This window comes from Cotesia glomerata, linkage group LG2 (genome assembly GCF_020080835.1).
Source record: "Cotesia glomerata isolate CgM1 linkage group LG2, MPM_Cglom_v2.3, whole genome shotgun sequence".
Lineage (NCBI taxonomy): Eukaryota > Metazoa > Arthropoda > Insecta > Hymenoptera > Braconidae > Cotesia > Cotesia glomerata.
In genome coordinates, this window is record NC_058159.1 from 12,054,198 (window position 1) to 12,073,763 (window position 19,566).

Genomic DNA, 19,566 nt, shown 5'->3' on the forward strand with positions numbered 1-19,566 from the left:
AAGTGCATTCACCCAGAATAATCGATATTAAGCTCGTAAAATGTTCGCGTATACGATAATATTAAAAAAAAATAAAAAATTAGGACGACGGTTGACCCTAAAGGCCATCCCTGCAACTTTCCGCTCATTTTGTACTTGAGCGCTCAAAATTACACATCACTCTCCGAGCTCAAAACTCTAATAGCAGCTGTATGAATTGATCGAGCTAGGAATTTTGGAGTGATTCCGAAAAAACACTTTTTTCGGTTTTCTTCCGACAACGATAACTCACGGAAGAATCAACCGATTTTGAGCGGACTGGCGGCAATCGACGTGGTCTTTTAATATTAAGAGCTGATTAGTTTTTGGAATCGATCGATAAAGTCGTTTAAAAGTTATTCCAAAAAAACCACATTTGAAAAAATTTTTTTTTGTAATTTTTTTGAGATTTCATGAAATCTACCTGTCCGAATCGGTCTAAAGTGTATTTAAAATCTAAGTTCGGTCAAGTCTTTTTGAATGGCGCCAACCGCGATAAAATCGGTCAAGCCGTTCAAATGTTATAAAAGGGTTACATACACACGGAAAAAAATAAACTGTTGCTGCAACAGGAGGCAGTCATGTTGTAGCAACAGGAAAAAATCGTGTTGCAGCAACAGGACTTTCCTGCAGCTGCAATAGGAGGCAGCCATGTTGCAGCAACAGGATAAAATCCGGTTACAACAACAGGATTACTACTGTTGTTGCAACTTAATAGTAAAATATAGTTGGGTCATTCCATGTTAAATTGACCAACAGTTGGAATTGACTCCTTTTGATTTGGATAAATTTTGGTCAGAATGGCCTTTCGTTTGTTTGAAAGGAGACACTTAGGGCTATAGAAAAAAAAAAATATTTTGGAAAAAAATTTTGAAAAATGTCAAATTTGTCAAATTTCAAATTTTTAAAAATCATCAAAAATGACGATTGACATTTAAATTTTGAGTCAATTTTTTTTGTAGTTAGTTAGTTACAGATTTCTAGTGTATAGGCGTGATAACGCCCCTTTACACTCCTAAGCCTTATCATTTGCTTAGTTACTGCTTTAACTCTGCCTTATCATTGCTGCTGTGGACCGTTGTGCCTTCTGTACCGCATTTACCCTGATCCTCACCACTCGGCTATTGGAACAGTAACATAGGAAAACCACAGAGGAAATCCATGTTAGTACAGTCGGAGTTGGGTTAAGTCTACAGTGATTGATAAGAAACTCTTCTTTATCTACCACCAGCATTAGGCTCTTCTCCTAGTATGCAAAAATCCCTCGCGCTAGCCAACGCTGACTAGAGTGGGGACACCCATTCAAGTTGTTGCTTAAAATGTGTGATCGCCCAAGTCAGGCGTGTGCCACCCGGCTATTTCTGCCACTTTCAGAGGCTGGCAACGTAACGCACATATTTTTTAAATATAATTACTGAAAAATATTGGTGCGTGCCGGGAACGAACCCGGGTCCCACTCTTTCGAAAAGCGGGCACCGAGCCGACTAGGCTATTGCCAACCTCCAATTTTTTTTGTATAGTACCTTGTACTGATCTTAAAAGACCCTAAAATTTTTAGAACTGTATGTTTTTTTTTAAATATGAATTTTTAAATTTCAAAAAAAAATGTTTTCTTGTTTTTTGCAACTTTTAAATAAGGTAAAGTTATGCAGATACATAGTATTGTAATTTTGAGCATTAAAAAATTAAATGCATGACATGAAAATATTAAATAATAAATTAATTTCAATTTTTTTTTTGGTTTTTTTAGAGTAATCTTAAAGTTAGGCTTAACACATGATATAGTTTCTTAATTTTTTTTAACGCATGATATATTTTGTCCGTTTCTTCACTTCAACAACAGTTTTTAACGTCAAATAACTCAAACAGATTATAAATTTTCAATAAAAATCAGAAATAATGTGATGAGAATATCAACTTTGTTTCGTTTTTTCGAATACAAAAAAAATTGGGCCAAAATTTTAATGTTGAACGTCATTTTTGACGATTTTAAAAAATTTTAAATTTGACAAATTTGGCATTTTTCAAAATTTTTTTTCAAAATATTTCTATTTTTTAATAGCCCCAAGTGTCCCCTTTCAAACAAATAAAAGGCCATTCCTGTATAGATAATAGCGTACAAGATATTTCAAAAACATAATTGAAAAACTGAGAAAATAGCGAAATTTTGAATTTGCATATCTTTTGAAAAAAATTTTTTAATTTTTTTTTCCTCTGGCAGAAGTTCGTTGTATGATAAAAAATTAGGAAAACGGTTGACCCTAAAGGCCATCCCTGCAACTTCCCACCAATCCTCTACCTAAACGCTTGAAATTGCACTTATGACTATTGGAGCTCTTCGAGCTCATAAATAGAATTTGTGTGTTATTTTGAGCTCTCCGAGCTCAAAAAATAGCTTTTGTATGCTTTTGAACTCTTTGAGCTCAAAAGTTTGATAGAAGTTTGATAAAACACTATTTTTTGAATTTTCAAATCGCAATAACTTTTGAATGAATGAACCGATTTTCACGCGGTTGGTGGCATTTGACGCAGTGTTTTAGGCTTCATGAAGAACCTTCAAGTTTAAATTGATAGAACCGAAAATTTCGGAGTAATTCCGAAAAAGCACTTTTTTCAGCTTATTTTCGTCAACGATAATTCACGAACGAATCAACCGATTTTAACCGGACTGGCGGCAATCGACGTGGTTTTTTTATCTTAAGAGATGATTAGTTTTTTGGAATTGATCGGTAAAGCCGTTTAAAAGTTATTCCTAAAAAACCCCATTTGAAAAAATTTTTAACTTACCGCTAAGAAAATTGAAAATTTTCAAAAATCGGGAAGTTATTGGTTTCGCCCCGTTTTTCGAAAATCGAGTTTTCAACGGATGTTGACGTTTTGAGGTCCTAGGAAGCCCCCCCGAATGTTTCCGCGATGATGTCCGTAGGTCTGTATGTATGTGTGTGTGTGTGTGTGTGTGTGTGTGTGTGTGTGTGTGTGTGTGTGTGTGTGTGTGTGTGTGTGTTTTTTTTTTTTTTTTTGTGAAGAGGTACGAAAAAAGATCTTCAAAAGACACCGGTATCGTTAACTCTGCCGCCCATCTTCCGGCAGATATCGATAGTCGGTAGTGTGGAGATTTTTACCCACTAAAAAAAACATTCCTCTTCCCCTCTCCCCTAGATGGTACGGGGAGGACTGGATTGGAACCGCGTTAGCATTACTTTAATCTAGTCGTGCTGCGTCTCACGACGCCTACTCCTGGCTACTGGTCCCTTTCTGCGATTTTGTCTTTCAGGAGGTGCTGTGCATAAACTGCAACAGCTGACCAGTTTTCCTCTTGTTTGATCATATAGGTCACCAGGCTTGAGGGGGAGAGCTTGGTGCCTATGATCTCTTCGGTGCTTCTTCTGTAGTCCTTCCATCGAGCACACTCGAAGAATGTGTGTTCGGCGTCGTCGATTTTATCCGGGCAGTATTTGCACGTTGGTGTGCTGTGCAAACCCATCTTGAAAAGATAGGCATTGAACTGCCCATGTCCCGTCAATAGCTGGGTCAGGAAGAAGTTCGTATCCCCGTGCTTCCGAGAGAGCCAGACGTTGATGTTTGGGATCAGGCGCGCCGTCCATCTGCCCGTCTCTCCCGATGTCCATCGGTCCTGCCACTCTTGCTGCGTTTCCGCCTTTATCCTTGTTCTTGCGTCCTTCATGTTATCATCACTGTCTTTAGCGTCATAGAGTTTTGCTCTTTCGAACGCTAATAGGTCGATGGGCGCGGCTCCTGCAATGACCAATACAGCCGCTTCGGAAACTGTGCGGTAGGCGCAGGCAACCCTGAGAGCGCCTCGCCACTGTACTGCTGCGATCTTTCGCCGGTAGGTCTTCTGCTTTAATATGTCTGCCCATATCTCCGCTCCATAAAGCAGTACCGAGTGGACTGCTTCTAGAAGAACTCTTCTCTTTTTTGTTCTTGGTCCCATGGTGTTGGTCATAATTCGTGCTAGGCTAGACACAGTCTTGCTGGCTTTCTTGCATGCACTGTCGAGGTGTTCACGGAAAGATAGTTTCTCGTCTATCATTACCCCTAGATACCGCAGGGCCCTTGTTGACGTCAGCGTTGTTCCTCCCATGTCCATAGCGAATGGTTTTGGAAACCATTTTTGACGGGTCAAAACAACCATCTCGATTTTCTGTTTGGTGTGTGTGTGTGTGTGTGTGTTTTTTTTTTTTTTTTTTTTTTTTTGTAGGGGGGGGAATCCTTTTTACGGATTCTAGGCATAGCTGTTTGGCCTGGATATATGGCGACTCGACGCAGCGTCATACTAACTCGACACTAACGCCCCTACCCACTAAACCCTAAACCCCTTTTCCTTCTTTCCTCTAATCCCTCATGGAAACCGCCGTCAGGCATTACTTCGTGAAGGGAGGATCTAGCTACTGCTCTTCCTTCTGGTGGCTAAGGTGTTAACTATCTTCCTTCTATCTTCTGCTATTTGCTCTTTTTCTTTCGGTGGAACGCAAGTCTTTAAGGACTTCTGTTGCAAACGTGTTGGTAGCGTTCCAGGCAGCTTCTGATGACAACATTGCTTCTACTAGTGAATCTGGTTGCATTCTCTGGTTCAGGATCCTCTCCAGTTCTTCACGCTGTGGATCGAAACGAGGACATACAAAGAAGACGTGCTCCGCGTCTTCAGCAGCTCCTGGGCAGGACGGGCACTCCGAAGAGTCACCGTGTGTGTGTGTGTGTGTGTGTGTGTGTGTGTGTGTGTGTGTGTGTGTGTGTGTGTACGGCCGTATGTAAACCTCTCATAACTTTTGAACGGCTTGACCGATTTTATCACGGTTGACACCATTTGAAAGGGCTTGACTAAACTTAGATTTTGACCATAATTTGGATCGATTCGAACCAGTAGATTTTGAGAAATCTGAAAAAAACTTCGAAAAAAAAATTTTTTCAAATGTGGTTTTTTTGGAATCACTTTTAAACGACTTGACCTATCAATCCCAAAAACTAATCAGCTCTTAACATAAAAAAAACACGTTGATTGCCGCTAGCCAGGTCGAAATCGGTTAATTCGTTCGTGAGTTATCGTTAACGAAAAAAATTGAAAAAATCGTTTTTTAGGAATTACTTTGAAATTCCTTGTTCGATCAATTTAAACTTAAAAGTTCTTCATGAGACTTCAAAAACTGCGTTAAATGCCACCAACCACGTAAAATCGAAAAATAGTGTTTTATTCAACTTCTAGCAGATTTTTGAGCTCAAAGAGCTCAAAATGATACGAAAATTATTTTTTTAAGCTCGAAGAGCTCAAAAACGTAATAAATGTAGGTTTGTGCGCTTAAGTACGAAATGAGCGGGAAGTTGCAGGGATGGCCTTTAGGGTCAACCGTTTTCCTAATTTTTTTTTGTAATTTTTTTGCGATTTCTCAAAATCTACCGATCCGAAACGTTTCAAAGTATTATTATCGTCCATTTTTTTTTATCAAGTTATTTGACCATTCTTTCAAAGATCTTACCACTTCATCTCCATGTGCAATCCTCATTACGTGGAAAAAACCCCTCGGTGAATTATTATAGTTAATATTATCGACGATAATATTAATATGGACGATAATATTAACTATAATAATTCACCGAGGAGTTTTTTCCAAGTAATGAGGATTGCACATGGAGATGAAGTGGTAAGATCTTTGAAAGAATGGTCAAATAACTTGATATGGACGATAATATTAACTATAATAGTTCCAAAGTATATTCAAAATCTAAGTTCAGTCAAGCCCTTTCGAATGGCACCAACCGCGATCAAATCGGTCAAGCCGTTCAAAAGTTATGAGAGGTTTACACACACACACACACACACACACACACACACACACACACACACACACACACCACTTCTGAAAAAAAAAATTTTCCTATTTTTTTTAGATTTCTCCAAATTTCTCAAAATCTATGGGTCCAAATCGGTTCAAATTTTCAGGAAATCTAAGTTTGGCGAAGCCCTTTCGAATGTTACCAACCGCGATGAAATCGGTTCAACTGTTCAAAAGTTATAAGAGGTTTACACACACACACACACACACACACACACACTCGGGGCAGAAGAGATACTGCTACCGGGTGCGTCTCCCCGAGCGGATGGGAGAACGCTCGCTGTCCTTGGATGACACTTAATCTCTTAGTTGATGAGGTACAGCGGGTAGGAGCCAAGCAAAATAACCAAACAAAATAAGCTCCCGTGGACAAAACTCCCCTTTAATGGGTTGGTCACACTAACTGACCTAGCAAGATGATTGGTTCCTGCTGTAACTCACTAGGAGTGTCCGGAACCTGTATCGTAGTTTCCGACGATGCAGGCCACGGCTGATGTGAGCTTGCTCTGCCGAGGTGAAAGTTGCAGCAGTGGATCAGGAGCCAGCCACTTCGGGCCTTGATCAGGAAGTACGCAGTAAGTGTTGGAGATCGGAATCTTCACCGTTCCGAGCGAACCTATTCCGTCCGTGTATTCCGGGACTGGCTAAGTGTCGGCTAGGCCTCAGGGAACTGGGGTAGGAGTACTATCTCCGAGGGTACACCCGTTTCTAGTTATGACAACCCGCTCCACTCCGTACGATGCGCTGGTAAATCAAAAAAGTATGAGTAACCCACAGGAAACAAACAAGAGTGGAAACGGGCTACATGCCCAACAAGCAGCGATTGAAACGAGCGCTGAAATGAAGCGGGCACAAGCGTTGGAACGCCTAGAAAAACTGACCAGCGAGTTAAATGTTTTCGTTCAGTCAAAGGTCAACATCCACAAGGAGATAAAAAACAAGACGACTAGTGTAGCGAACGCACTTCAACGTTTCAAAAAACTGGACGAAGAATGGCGCTCATCATTACACCGCACCCCTTGTGCTACATCGGAGAGAAACAGTCAAGTGGTTGTTGAAGAAGCGATGGACACTGAAGCCGAAGGTGACGGAGAATCAGTCGCTGAAGAAGAAAGTGAAACTATCACAACGGCAGAGACTGAATCCTTTGACCAAGACGGCCGCATCCTGAGGAAGTTGAAAAGAAAAATTCGTTCTCCTGAAGGCGGAGCTTTTCATACTCCCAAAAAGCTGAAAGACCTTGGACCTGGTCATCCCATCAAGAAGCAGGAAGTGGTTAAGGATCTTCCACAAAACTCTGGTGAACAGAACAAGAAGCCAGGCTAGGAAAAGGTGCAGTCCAGAAAGGACAAGAAGAAGGAGCGCAGGAAACTACCCCCAGAAAAACCTCTGGTGCCTCCACCGAAGCCGAACCAGAAGGCAAGAAGAACAGCAACGAGACCGGAGGCACTTATTATCCGTCCAGCGAACAAAGATAAGTATTCTGAAATACTTACACGGATCAAGGCGGACGTTCGCCCAGATCAGGTCCGCAACACAGTCGAGAAGATATGCAGGACCGCGACAGGGAACATTCTCATCACGCTGTCGAAAGGCAGTAGTGATAGAGGTAAAGACCTGCAGAAGACTATCGCAGGAATACTTAAGGAGATAACTGATAAACGAAAATGAGAATACTGCAGCTAAACATCAACCACTGTGAGGCGGCACATGATTTGCTCATGCAGACAGTACGTGAACAGAAGCTTGACCTTGTGCTTATATTGGAACCGTATAAACACCTCGGCGGCCAACCATGGAAAACTGATTGCACCACAAAAGCTGTCATATGGTCTTGTCGCAAGCTCCCCTTCCAGAGTGTCGTTAACAATGGCAGCGCCGGCTTTGTAGCAGCATCGGTAGATGGCATCCGCTTTTACAGCTGCTACGCACCACCTAGCCTTACTATTGTTGAATTCATGGACTTTTTGGATCGACTGACGGAGGACGCGAAGCAGTACTACCCAGTGGCAATAGCTGGAGACTTCAACGCCTGGGCAGTGGAATGGGGCAGCAAACACACCAACGCTTGAGGTAAAGAACTACTGGGAGCTTTTTCTACGTTAGATGTAGTATTGTTAAACAGCGGCGATGTGCCGACGTACACTAAAGGAGACGCAAGTTCTATTGTAGATCTTACTTTTGTCAGCAGCAGCCTCATCAGAGGAAACCACGACTGGAAGGTGATGGAGATCTACACGGCCAGCGATCACAATGCGATTCTCTGGGAAGTATCAAAGGACCAGAATCCTAGAAGACCGGCTAAGAAACTTGACATCGTTGGGTGGAAGGTGAAATCCTTTGACCCAGGTGTTCTAGCAGCTGCCCTAAATAGTGAACCGCTTACTACTGGATCTGCAGAAGAAATGACCAAGGACTTGATGAAGAGAGTGACCCAGGCTTGCGACACCTGCATGCCCCGTAAACGGGGCATGAACCAAAGACCTTCGGTGCACTGATGGAACGAACACATCAGCTTTCTACGGAAAGAGTGTCTCAAGAAAAGAAGAATATCTCAGCGTGGTTATCGGTGGCCTGACTCAGCGGAACTAGTCGCAGAATACAAGAAAGCTCGTCGACATTTAAACAAAGCCATCAAGGATAGCAAGAAGAACTGCTGGAAAGAGCTAATCAACGAGGTGGACAATGACTTGTGGGGTAGACCTAACAAGGTAGTCATGGCACACCTGAAATATCAGACAATGCCCTCTCCTACGTGTCCTCAACTCTTACAGAAGATCGTGACTGCGCTGTTTCCACGACAGCGCGTTTTCAACTATCTGTTGACACAGGACGAACTGAATGATATTCCACCTGTCACGAAAGAAGAACTAATGGAAGCTTGTAACCGCGTCGGGAATAATAAAGCACCGGGATTGGACGGAATCCCTAATATTGCCTTGAAAACATCTATTAAAGCAGCGCCAGCGTTATTCCTCGACGTCTACAACATCTGCTTGAAGGAAGGGATTTTTCCTCGGAAGTGGAAACAACAACGGCTGGTACTACTTCCTAAAGGGAAAAAGCCACCGGAAGAACCGTCATCTTATCGTCCACTCTGCATGCTGGATACAGCCGGTAAGATACTAAAACGTATAATCCACCAAAGGATAGAAGCAGTTGTCGATACACTCTTAGCAGACAATCAGTACGGATTTCGGAAAGGACGATCAACCCTGGACGCGATCAACCTGGTTGTCGGTATAGCCAAAGACGCAATCGCCGGTACCAGATGGAAGGGGGGAACGAAGAAATATTGCCTGGTGGCAACTTTAGACATAAAAAATGCCTTCAACTCCGCCAACTGGGATTGCATCATGCAAGCCCTTCAAGAGATGAACGTACCAGGATACCCACAAAGGATAGTCGCTAGCTACTTCACAGATAGAGTCCTGAGATACGACACGAAGAATGGTTCAAAGGAGTATGATGTTACTGGAGGTGGACCGCAGGGTTCTGTTCTCGGTCCACTTCTCTGGAATGTCATGTACAACGGATTGCTGAGGCTGAAACTACCAAGAAATGTCAAACTGGTAGCGTACGCGGACGACGTAGCCGTAGTAATCGTCGCCAAACATCTTGATGAGATAAAATATATATTCGCTATCACCTTTGAGCGAATTAACCCACAGCGAGATGAGCTGGAGATGATCCTAAAGAAGAAAATCCAACCAGAGACAATAGTAGAAGCAATGTTATCATCAAGAGCCTCCTGGAACGCCATCAGCACATTTGCAACAGAAGTCCTCATAGACTTGCGTTCCATCAAAAGAAGAAGAGCAAATGACAACTAGAAGAAAGGTAAAATAACACCTTAGCTACCAGAAGAAAGAGCAGTAGCTAAATCCTCCCCTCACGAAGTAATGCCTAACGGCGGTTTCCATGAGGGATTAGGGGAAAGAGGAAAAGGGGTTTAGGGTTTAGTGGGTAGGGGCGCTAGCGTCGAGTTTTAGTATGACACTGCGTCGAGTCGCCACATATCCAGGCCAAACAACTATGCCTAGAATCCGTAAAAAGGATTCCCCCCCCTTAAAACAAAAAAAAAAAAACACACACACACATACACACACACACACACCTATACATACATACAGACATACAGACACCATCGCGGGAATAGTTAGGGAAGCTTCCTAGGACCTCAAAACGTCGAGATTCGATGAAAACTCGATTTTCGTAAAACGGGGTGAAAACAATAACTTCCCGATTTTTGAAAATCTTCGATTTTTTTAGTGGGAAGTTAAAAAAAATTTCTGACCAAAACTTATCCAAATCAAAAGGGGTCAATTCTAACTGTTGGTCAATTTAACATGGAATAACCCAACTATATTTTACTATTAAGTTGCAACAACAGTAGTAATCCTGTTGTTGTAACAGGATTTTATCTTGCTGCTGCAACATGGCTGCCTCCTGTTGCAGCTGCAGGAAAATCTTGTTGCTGCAACATGATTTTTTCCTGTTGCTGCAATATGACTGCTTCCTGTTGCAGCAATATGACTGCTTCCTGTTGCAGCAACATGACTGCTTCCTGTTGCAGCAATATGACTGCTTCCTGTTGCAGCAACAGTTTATTTTTCCGTGCATACACACACACATACACACACACACACACACACACGCACGCACATACACACACACACAGACACACACACACACACACACACACACACACACACACACACACACACACACACATACACATACAGACATACGGGCATCATCGCGAAAACATTCAGGGAAGCTTCCTAGGATCTCAAAACCAAATCGTCGAGATCTGATGAAAACTCGATTTTCGAAAAACGGGTAAATCCAATAACTTCCTGATTTTCTTAGCAGGAAGTTAAAAAATTTAGTGTAAAACCACTTCGCCCAGACCGGGGATCGAACTTGGATCATCTGATCGAAAGTCAAGGGATTTCCCTGTGCTATCCCAAACGTGAATTTAAGACCCGGGGAAAAAAATATATATATAATTTTATACAGGGTGTCCCAAAAGTCACGGACGCTATTGCAGCATCTGATGAAAAAAATAATTCTGAGACGAAAAGTCCTTAGCCATTTTTCAATTAACTGCATGGATAATTAATTATTAATTAAAAATAACGTCTTTTTATTTGTTAAAGAGAGAGCGCCAGTGTCCAGTAAAGTATGTGCCAAACAAAGACACAACTAACTGTACGACTAACTAGTTTCTATAGCTAACGTAGTCACACATACTTACTTACACATTCACACGTGCAAGCGTCTTCGTTGGAACGCACTTGACTTGACACTAGTGCTCTCTCTCTAACGCATAAAAGGACGTTATTTTAATTAATAATTAATTATCTATGCGTCTGATTAAAAAATGGCTAAGGACTTTTCGTCTCAGAATTACTTTATTTATAAGATGCTACAATGGCGTCCTTTACTTCTGGGACACTCTGTATAATTATATATAAATCATTATATATAATTATGTATGAGTTTTGGCCATATAAAATTATATAAAATTGTAGTCATTCGATAAGCGTCATTCGCGATAAGAGTCAATCGCGTCATTCGATAAGGTTCAACGAAACTTAGACTTCCTCATAAATTTAAAATAACTTTTCTCTTTTAACAGCTTATAAACAGATGTAACGATCAATTCCGAAAAATAAACAGTTCTTTAATTTAAAAAATGACGTTGACTGCTGTAGACCGCATCAAAATCGGTTGATGTGTTGAAGAGAAATCGTACACTAATTATTTTTTAAAAAGTGTCTTTTTCAGATAACATCGAATTTATTCTCGAATTATTTTTGATGACATAATTTAACTATGAATGCTCAGAAAACTGAGTCAGAGGCCGCCAATTTCTTCAAAATCATTTGGTGCGCTTGTGAGATATTTAATTTAAAAAGTAGGATCTTCAGGCCTATAAGATTATTCAACTTGAAAAAATTTTCCTGAATCCCTAAACCAAGAAAGAGAGTGCAAAAAATTACGAATTTTTTTTTTCGTGCTATTACTTTGAATTGCGTGAGAACTATGAGTCTAAAAATTTTTTCACCGGGAGTTCCAAAAACTAGAATTTTCTCAAGAGAACTCTTTTTTTTATCTTGATATTATTTTTACTCAAGCGAAATCCGTCAAAAATTACTACAAAGTTTTAAAATTTTTTTTACTACCTCAATTTTCGTTAGGAATATATTGCTTCAACTAACAATGTCTCTTTTTTAGGTGATTTGTTCCTCTCTTTGGGTTCTTTCGTAGACTTATCGATGAGAAAATGTTATTTTTTTAACGGTATTTCATTTTCGTATGAAGAAATTTTTTTTTTCACTTTTTCAGGGAGTATCCCATTTTGCCCGCAAAAAAAAATTTTTCTGAAATCATCTTTATTCACCAAATTTTTACTATTCACCGTTGTATCTATGTCTGAAGACAATCAAGGGATCAGAAAATCATGGTTATTGAATAGGAAAAAAAATAGAGAAAATCTTGTGAATGTTCACTGTATATGAACCATGCAATGACCATCAGAAAATTTACCTTTTTATTTATCTATTTATCAATAGATTTTCTTTTCGTTTGACCGTAGTTTGGCCGTCACCACGAATCTGCTAGGGTTATTTCAACAAATTAATTTAACTTAAATCTCAACTAAAAATCTTCAGTCATTAGCTAGTACTTAATTTACATGATATTTTCAAACTAATAATTTAATTCACTAAAAATCAGAACTAAATTCAACTCTAGTAACTAATTAATTGGAAAATAAATTCTTAATAAATTCTTGAACATAAAATTGACTATAAATTCCTGGACTTAATATCCACGCTAATAATTAGGCAACAAATAATTCTCAATAATTATTCCGAATTTATTTATCTAGAAATTTCCTTGAACTTAAGTTTGATACAATAAATTAACTACGTAGAATTATTTCAGTCTGAATAAATAATTATGTACTTAAATGTCTCAAAATTAAATTAATTACCATGAAATTTCTTCGATTAAATCAATAGTAAACGCGTCGAAATATTAATAAATGAATTCGCAATATAATAATTATAATAAAAACTAATTCAATAATTCTGTAGTAAAATATTCACATATAAAATTGACAAGAATTTGCGTTCTTAAAATAGACGCCAACTATTCGTTAGTTCTTTAATTCTAACCTTGGGTCCTGGATTATCTACGTCGCAAAATTTACCCGACGTTTGAGTAGCAATTCGTGAGAAGACAATTAATTTCATGAAAAATTTGACTATTGATTTTATCTGACTAAATTGACTAATATAACTAATACAATTTAGAAACACTTCCAGATGTTAATTAATTCAATAAATTACTGAATAAACTTCAATTTAATAAAAATTCTCACAAAATTAAACGAACTTTTACCTCAAGGTTGACTGACTGACTCTCAGGTATAAATCCCGTTGAAAATCACTCAGTCCAAACTAACGAATATTATAAGTTACTAATTAAATAAATCTTTAAATTATTGTCAATTAAACAATTAATATATAAATTTATAAATTGAAGAGGAGAAGTAAATCGAGTATTAGGTGAACCGCGGTCCACTTCTAGCCCACAGAGTAACTATTGGTACCTTGATGTAATGATGACGATCTAACTCATTGCTTGAGGTTGAAGTCCAAATCGTTGTTGACTTCCTTTGTCTCGTATCAACTCTGAGGATCGGTCCCTCTTGATTTCCGTGGCACTCTGTCTGACGGTTACACTACTTTTTCCTTCTGCACTGCAAGGCTCACCTGTAATAACCCAAAATTACCCCCTCCTACTTTCTCTCTAGGCCCGAAGATCAAGACGCGCCAGTGTTGCGTCGAACTATTATCAATATCCGGTGACTTATCGGTTCAGGGTATATTTAGCCGGTTACAAAATTAAGAATTTTTCTATTCAAATTAAGAAGATAAAGTTCTTCAAAATTATTTACTGGATTCAAGTAACTTTTTTTTCTGTGTAAACGAAAAAAATTGTTCCGGGTTATATATAGTAACTAAAATTTCTTCGATTTTTCAAATTTTTCTTGTAAAAAAAAAGCTTATATTCTAAATTAATAATAAATTCTATCTATACAAATAATACATATATAAAAAATGAAAACATCAAATTTTTTATTTAAAGTAATATACCGAAAAAAACAGGTCAAGAAATTTTAAAGTTACTGTGTTTTGACGTAGAACAGTCGTTATGATGGTTGAAAAAATATTTATTGATTGATTGATTATCAATTATCATTATTAAAGTTAAAAATGCCCAGCGAAGCGGGCAGGTAACAGCTGGCATATTGATATCATAATTTTGATACTGTTTTAACCAAGCTATCATTAATTCAATGTCAAATTTTACAGTTCGAGCAGTTTCGGATTTCATTTATCACGGTACATCGAGCACATCATCAGATATTTCACCAATGTGTGAACAGAAATCTTTACCCAGACGAGGAAGATCTAGGTAAGATTAAATTTATTGGTAAAAAAATTAAAACAATGTCATTATATAAAATGCTTCTCATTAAAATTGCTTCGTGGAGTGCAGTGAGCACAAGAGATATCAGTTTCCATATTAAACTCGAAAAAAAAAAACAATAGTAAATTCTAAATACTCGTAATTGGCTGTCTCTCAAGATGGCACGTTCCCAGCAGGAATTCTCTTCGAATGCTGTTACCACCGATGTCTGTAGCTGAGACAGCGTTCGTTAATAATCAGGGATCTGCAGTTCAAAGAAATGGGAACGGAGAAAAGAGTGACCGACCAGAACTTAGTGAAGCTGAATGCGATATTGATTCACTCAAGAAGCCTAAGCTTGGATTAAGAAGTTCTCTCTGGTCAAGACCAAATACTCAGAATAATCCCTCCTCGGACTATTCAATTGCCGTCTGAAATTCACTATATCTTTGATAATCATCTATTAGCCAACCGTCTGTGGCACTTATAAATGAGTTAATTAAATTCGTCGTGATTGTTTATTATTTCTGGAGTTACTTTCATCAAAAGTACTTTTGATACTAGTGATAGACTGAAGATGTTGACGATTCACTAGTTAACTATGAACTGTCACAATTAATGATCCATGTCTTCCTTTGTATATTTGAAATCCATGAGGTCAACTACCCTCCATTTTCACTGCCAGTTTATAAAGTATACAGTTTTATCATTGTACGATATACATGAAGCCGTCTCTATTAATGACTGAAAATTTGAATACTTTGTTTAATAGATTTTAACTGAAAAAAATAAACAATTACGATGATGAGAACGAATGAATAAGTGTTTGACTATAATTAAATTAATAATGGTTAAGAAAATTAGTCTTAAAAAGTATATGGAATACATGATTTGTGCCAAATGATAATTTGCTCAGGCTGTTTATGACTACAGTCATAAACGGACGTTCCATTCGAGACCAAGACTTATTTCAAATATTCATACGAATGTTGCAGCATTTAATAAATAGATAAATTAAGAAAATAAAGCCTATCAAGTAGTTATTTAATAAGTTGAGTTTTTACCAAAAAAAAAAAAGTTTATTTACAATAAAAGATTTAAACAATAAATATAAGAAAAATTTTGTCAATGTGTAGATACACTAAAACCTCCGTGATTCGATAGGCATTTATAGTTATTATTTATAATAATTAAATAAGAATATTACTTAAGACGGCGTCAAGTTTATATGACGTACTGTTATGCTTCTATATATGTGTATAAAAAGCATTTCATACAAAATCAACTACTCTTGAACATGAAATCTTTTAATTTCGTTGAAATTTTGATATTTTTTAGTGTCATTAAATTACGATGAGCCAAATTACTCAAAAATATATTTTTACGTCATTTTTGACCACTAAAAAGTTTCAATAAAGAGTCTTGATGAACGATTGACTCGATAATTCTATGCCTCACCTTATTTCTTAAACTAATCTAAGAAAATTTTAAGCCAAGACTTAAGATGAGCGGTAGCTCAATATAAAAATTTCTTAATAAGATAACGAAAAAAATTAATGAGATTTTTATTACTTCTGAATAATCTAGACAGTTTAATTAAGAACCAAGAACAATAATTATATTGAATATTTTGCAAATATACTTTTTACATTGTAAAAAAACGGGAGCAAATTCGAAGTGAATTTTAAGTCTATCATTCGGAGTACCGGAGTGGAAAAATAAAATACTTTGCGTGGTAGGTTCATGCTCACTTATTGTCCTTAATCACAAATGTCCATGCCTGATCGAGCTTGGTCAAGCTTGAATCATGCATAACCGTTTAAGGGCATGTAAAATCGTAGATGATAGTCCCCGCGGGAATGAAACCTGGATTTTTTAGTAACGCACCAAGGGCTCTTCCAGTCAAGCTATTCGAGACATTGCCTGTAGCTACCTTTTAGTAACCTAATAATATTTTGTTAAACACACGATAATAGAAAAATATTTTTTCAAGTATAGTCCATATAATTATTTATCAATACCCTGTTGAAAATCTCCAATAAGATTCCATCAAAAGCGATAAAAGCCACTTAGAAACCAATAAAATTTATGGGTTTCTAAGTGACTTTTGTCGCTTTTGATGGGATTCTATTCCCATACAAAAAAAAATTCAGAAAAATTTATTATTATAATTGTGACGTTATAATTCAGCTAACTATGCACTACTTTCTCAATGTGCTGTATTAAACGATATCATGCATGACCAAGTTCGACCAAGCACACGTAATCCAGGACTATAGTCTTTCAATATCTTATTTTTTATAATTTTATACTTGAAAAATTACTATTGACTCATGAATTTTTACGATGTGAACATCATTATTTTCACAAATGATGTAGTATCGTAAAAATTTACAAAAAAAAATATCTTGTCTTTAAATAGTATTTAATTCAATATTTCTTTAATAATTTTTCTTTTAAATAAAGTAATCATTACAATGCTGCCGTCTACAGAATACAATTTGAGTTATAGAAAAGTACGATGTTTATTAGTAAATTGTTTTCCTGTAAGAGCAAGTGAAGAAGGACGCATTCTATGTTTAAGCAAAAGAGTCCAGTAATTTGTGTCGCCCTTGCAAGAAATGACAAACTATTGAGCTTGTTCAGCTGAACTAAGTCCTGAGTAAACTTAGTTAGCCTAAGTATAAAAGCATTCCTTGCTATACATATGATATATATATATATATACTCTAGAGTGATCCAAAAAAAAAAATTTTTTTTTTTCCAAATAGGCTCAAAAGTTTCTTTTAGGTGTAAAAAAATTTCTGTGAAAAGATGAGCCCTTAATATTAATATTAAGATAGTCCTCATCGCATTTTTTTAATTCCCATAAGAATAACATGGGAAAAATTTTTTTTGCGTCTTCTGATTTTTGTACCGTTCAAACGACTGGTTGACTGATAAATTGACTGATAAATCGCTGTAAAATAAAATTACGAAGATACACACTTGACGTAAACTTTTTATTTCACGAGGGGAAAGATGAAATTGATCCCGAAAAATAAACATTTTCAAACTATAGATGGCTTTTGACATCCATCGCGCATGATGCATAGCACCAGGACGCTTGAAAGTGTACGTATCGGTTGGACAACTACCAAGAAAAACTAAAGATAATACCAAAAGCTCCCGGTAATCATCTCGAGGCTGAGACATTTAAAAAACCAAATTAATAAACATAAGTTGAAAGTATTAGTTTTGATTGTATCAAGGAAATATAATGAACAATTTTTACCTGTGAGCAATCATTAATGAAATTAATAATTTTCATCTTATCTTCATTTAAAGCGCTTGCCACAGTTTCATCCTCTATTCCACTTTTATATTTGGTTTGATCAATGTCATCCCATCCTTTTTTAAAACGAAGGAAAATCGACACGTTAGGACCAGATGTAGTGGTCCAAAAAACTTCAAAAACTCCTCGTAAAACAATTTACAATACATGATGACGACAAGGAAGCCACACCAATTTTCTCCCCAATGCTTTTTCAATTTGAACACATGTACCTTTATAAACGCCTACAACAAGAACAGATAAAAATATATAAAAACATGAGATCTTGATTTTAAGGCGAGAGGAGAGCATACCTACGCTCACGCTGGTCATGCAGTAGAAATCAAATATAATAATGACATAAGTACTTGTAATTATTAAATAAAGTTTACCTGTGTTGACAGCTGAAGTATCGAAACACATTGCTTTTACGTAAAGAGCAATGTTCCATTGATTCAACGTCGAAATAACAGCTAAAGCTTGTTGATAAGCAGTTACACTATCAGCTGTAGGGACTCCAAGAAGCTGATCAACTCAAGACGTCAGAAACAGAAAGTAGAATAAATTGCTCGATAAATTGTACCGTAGCTTAAATTAAGAGTAGAAAGATCGATTCCTACACTCTTAAAAGCAGCAGCTAAAATAAAAGTAGCATTCCTATGTGTTACTTTTGCTCGATCTAGTGCTGCACATAATTCGGGTGTCATCACATCAATTTTGTTTGGTTGACACTGTTGACTTTCAAAGTTGATTTTCAAAGTCAGATACAACATTTGATGTCTGACTAGATGTTGTTGCTGATAAACCAGATAGTAATTAGAGATGGGCGATACACATCGACGTTTCGACTATCGATGTTTTTTCCGGGAAACATCGATTTTTTTGGTCGATTTTTTTTGGAATCGAAACATCGATGGTCGATGTAGAATAATGAACCATCGACATCGAAATAAATTTCTACTAGAAATTTTTTAGCGCGCGCTAAAAATTAAAAAAAAAAATCTGAAAATACCAAAAAAAAAAAATCGTAAAAATTACAGTTATAAATATGGGAAAAAAATCTATTAAACACAATTGTTAATGACTTGCAAGTGCATTTTCATAGCTGGAATATGATTTTAGAATTCAAAAATAACGAAATAACCATATTTTCGAATTTCAGACTGTCGTTCGATTGTATCGAATTTTTTTAATCTTTAAATGACCTACATGTGTACACAGTGTTTAATAGATTTTTTTCTCTTATTTATAATTTTAATTTTCCCGATTTTTTTGGTTTTTGAGATTTTTTTGAATTTTAATCATACTCAATCTGAATCCAAAAAATTTTTTTATTCTGATAATTTCGATTTTTCATGATTTATTGTCTTTTTTTTTAGTTTTTTGATATTTTTTAAAATTTTGACGGCTCAACGGGCTAATTAACGTTCAAATTCAGACTCAGTGAATTGAAATATACAAAAATCATGCTTGATCTAGGTCCACAAAATTTTATTCATCACTGTGGCTGCAGTTTTTCGCAATTTTTTGCCTTATTTAGAGTTTTTTGGATTTTAGTCAAAATTTTGAGGGTGTACGGGCAATAATAATTGAAATAATTAAAAATTATTTCTTTTTACGCCAAATTTGGTTATAAGTATAATTTTTTCGAATTTTCGCGCACATTTTCAACATCGATGTCTACAATCGATGTTTCGATGTTTTTGTCAAACCATCGATGGTTCGATGGTGAAAAATTTCGAAAATCGATAGTCCGATGTCGATTTTTTTTGCTAACATCGTTCATCCCTAATAGTAATACTGCTGATTTTTGGGTAACAAGCATCATATCAACAGCAGGTTCATCTGCATCTAAATAGCAAAAGTTTTTTATATAAAACAGATAGTTATAGTTGA

The 19,566-nt window shown here is 37.0% G+C and overlaps 1 protein-coding gene across 1 annotated transcript in view; it reads left to right on the top strand.

Moving 5' to 3' along the window:
- LOC123258725 (Down syndrome cell adhesion molecule-like protein Dscam2) overlaps positions 1–15,400 on the top strand; it is a gene marked incomplete in the record, with an annotated part of 496,366 nt that extends 480,966 nt beyond the window's left edge. The window contains 2 exon segments of the mRNA XM_044718910.1: positions 14,261–14,363; positions 14,537–15,400. Of these exon segments, the coding sequence (XP_044574845.1) occupies positions 14,261–14,363; positions 14,537–14,792 (359 nt within the window).
- Between the last annotated feature and the right edge of the window lie 4,166 nt (positions 15,401–19,566).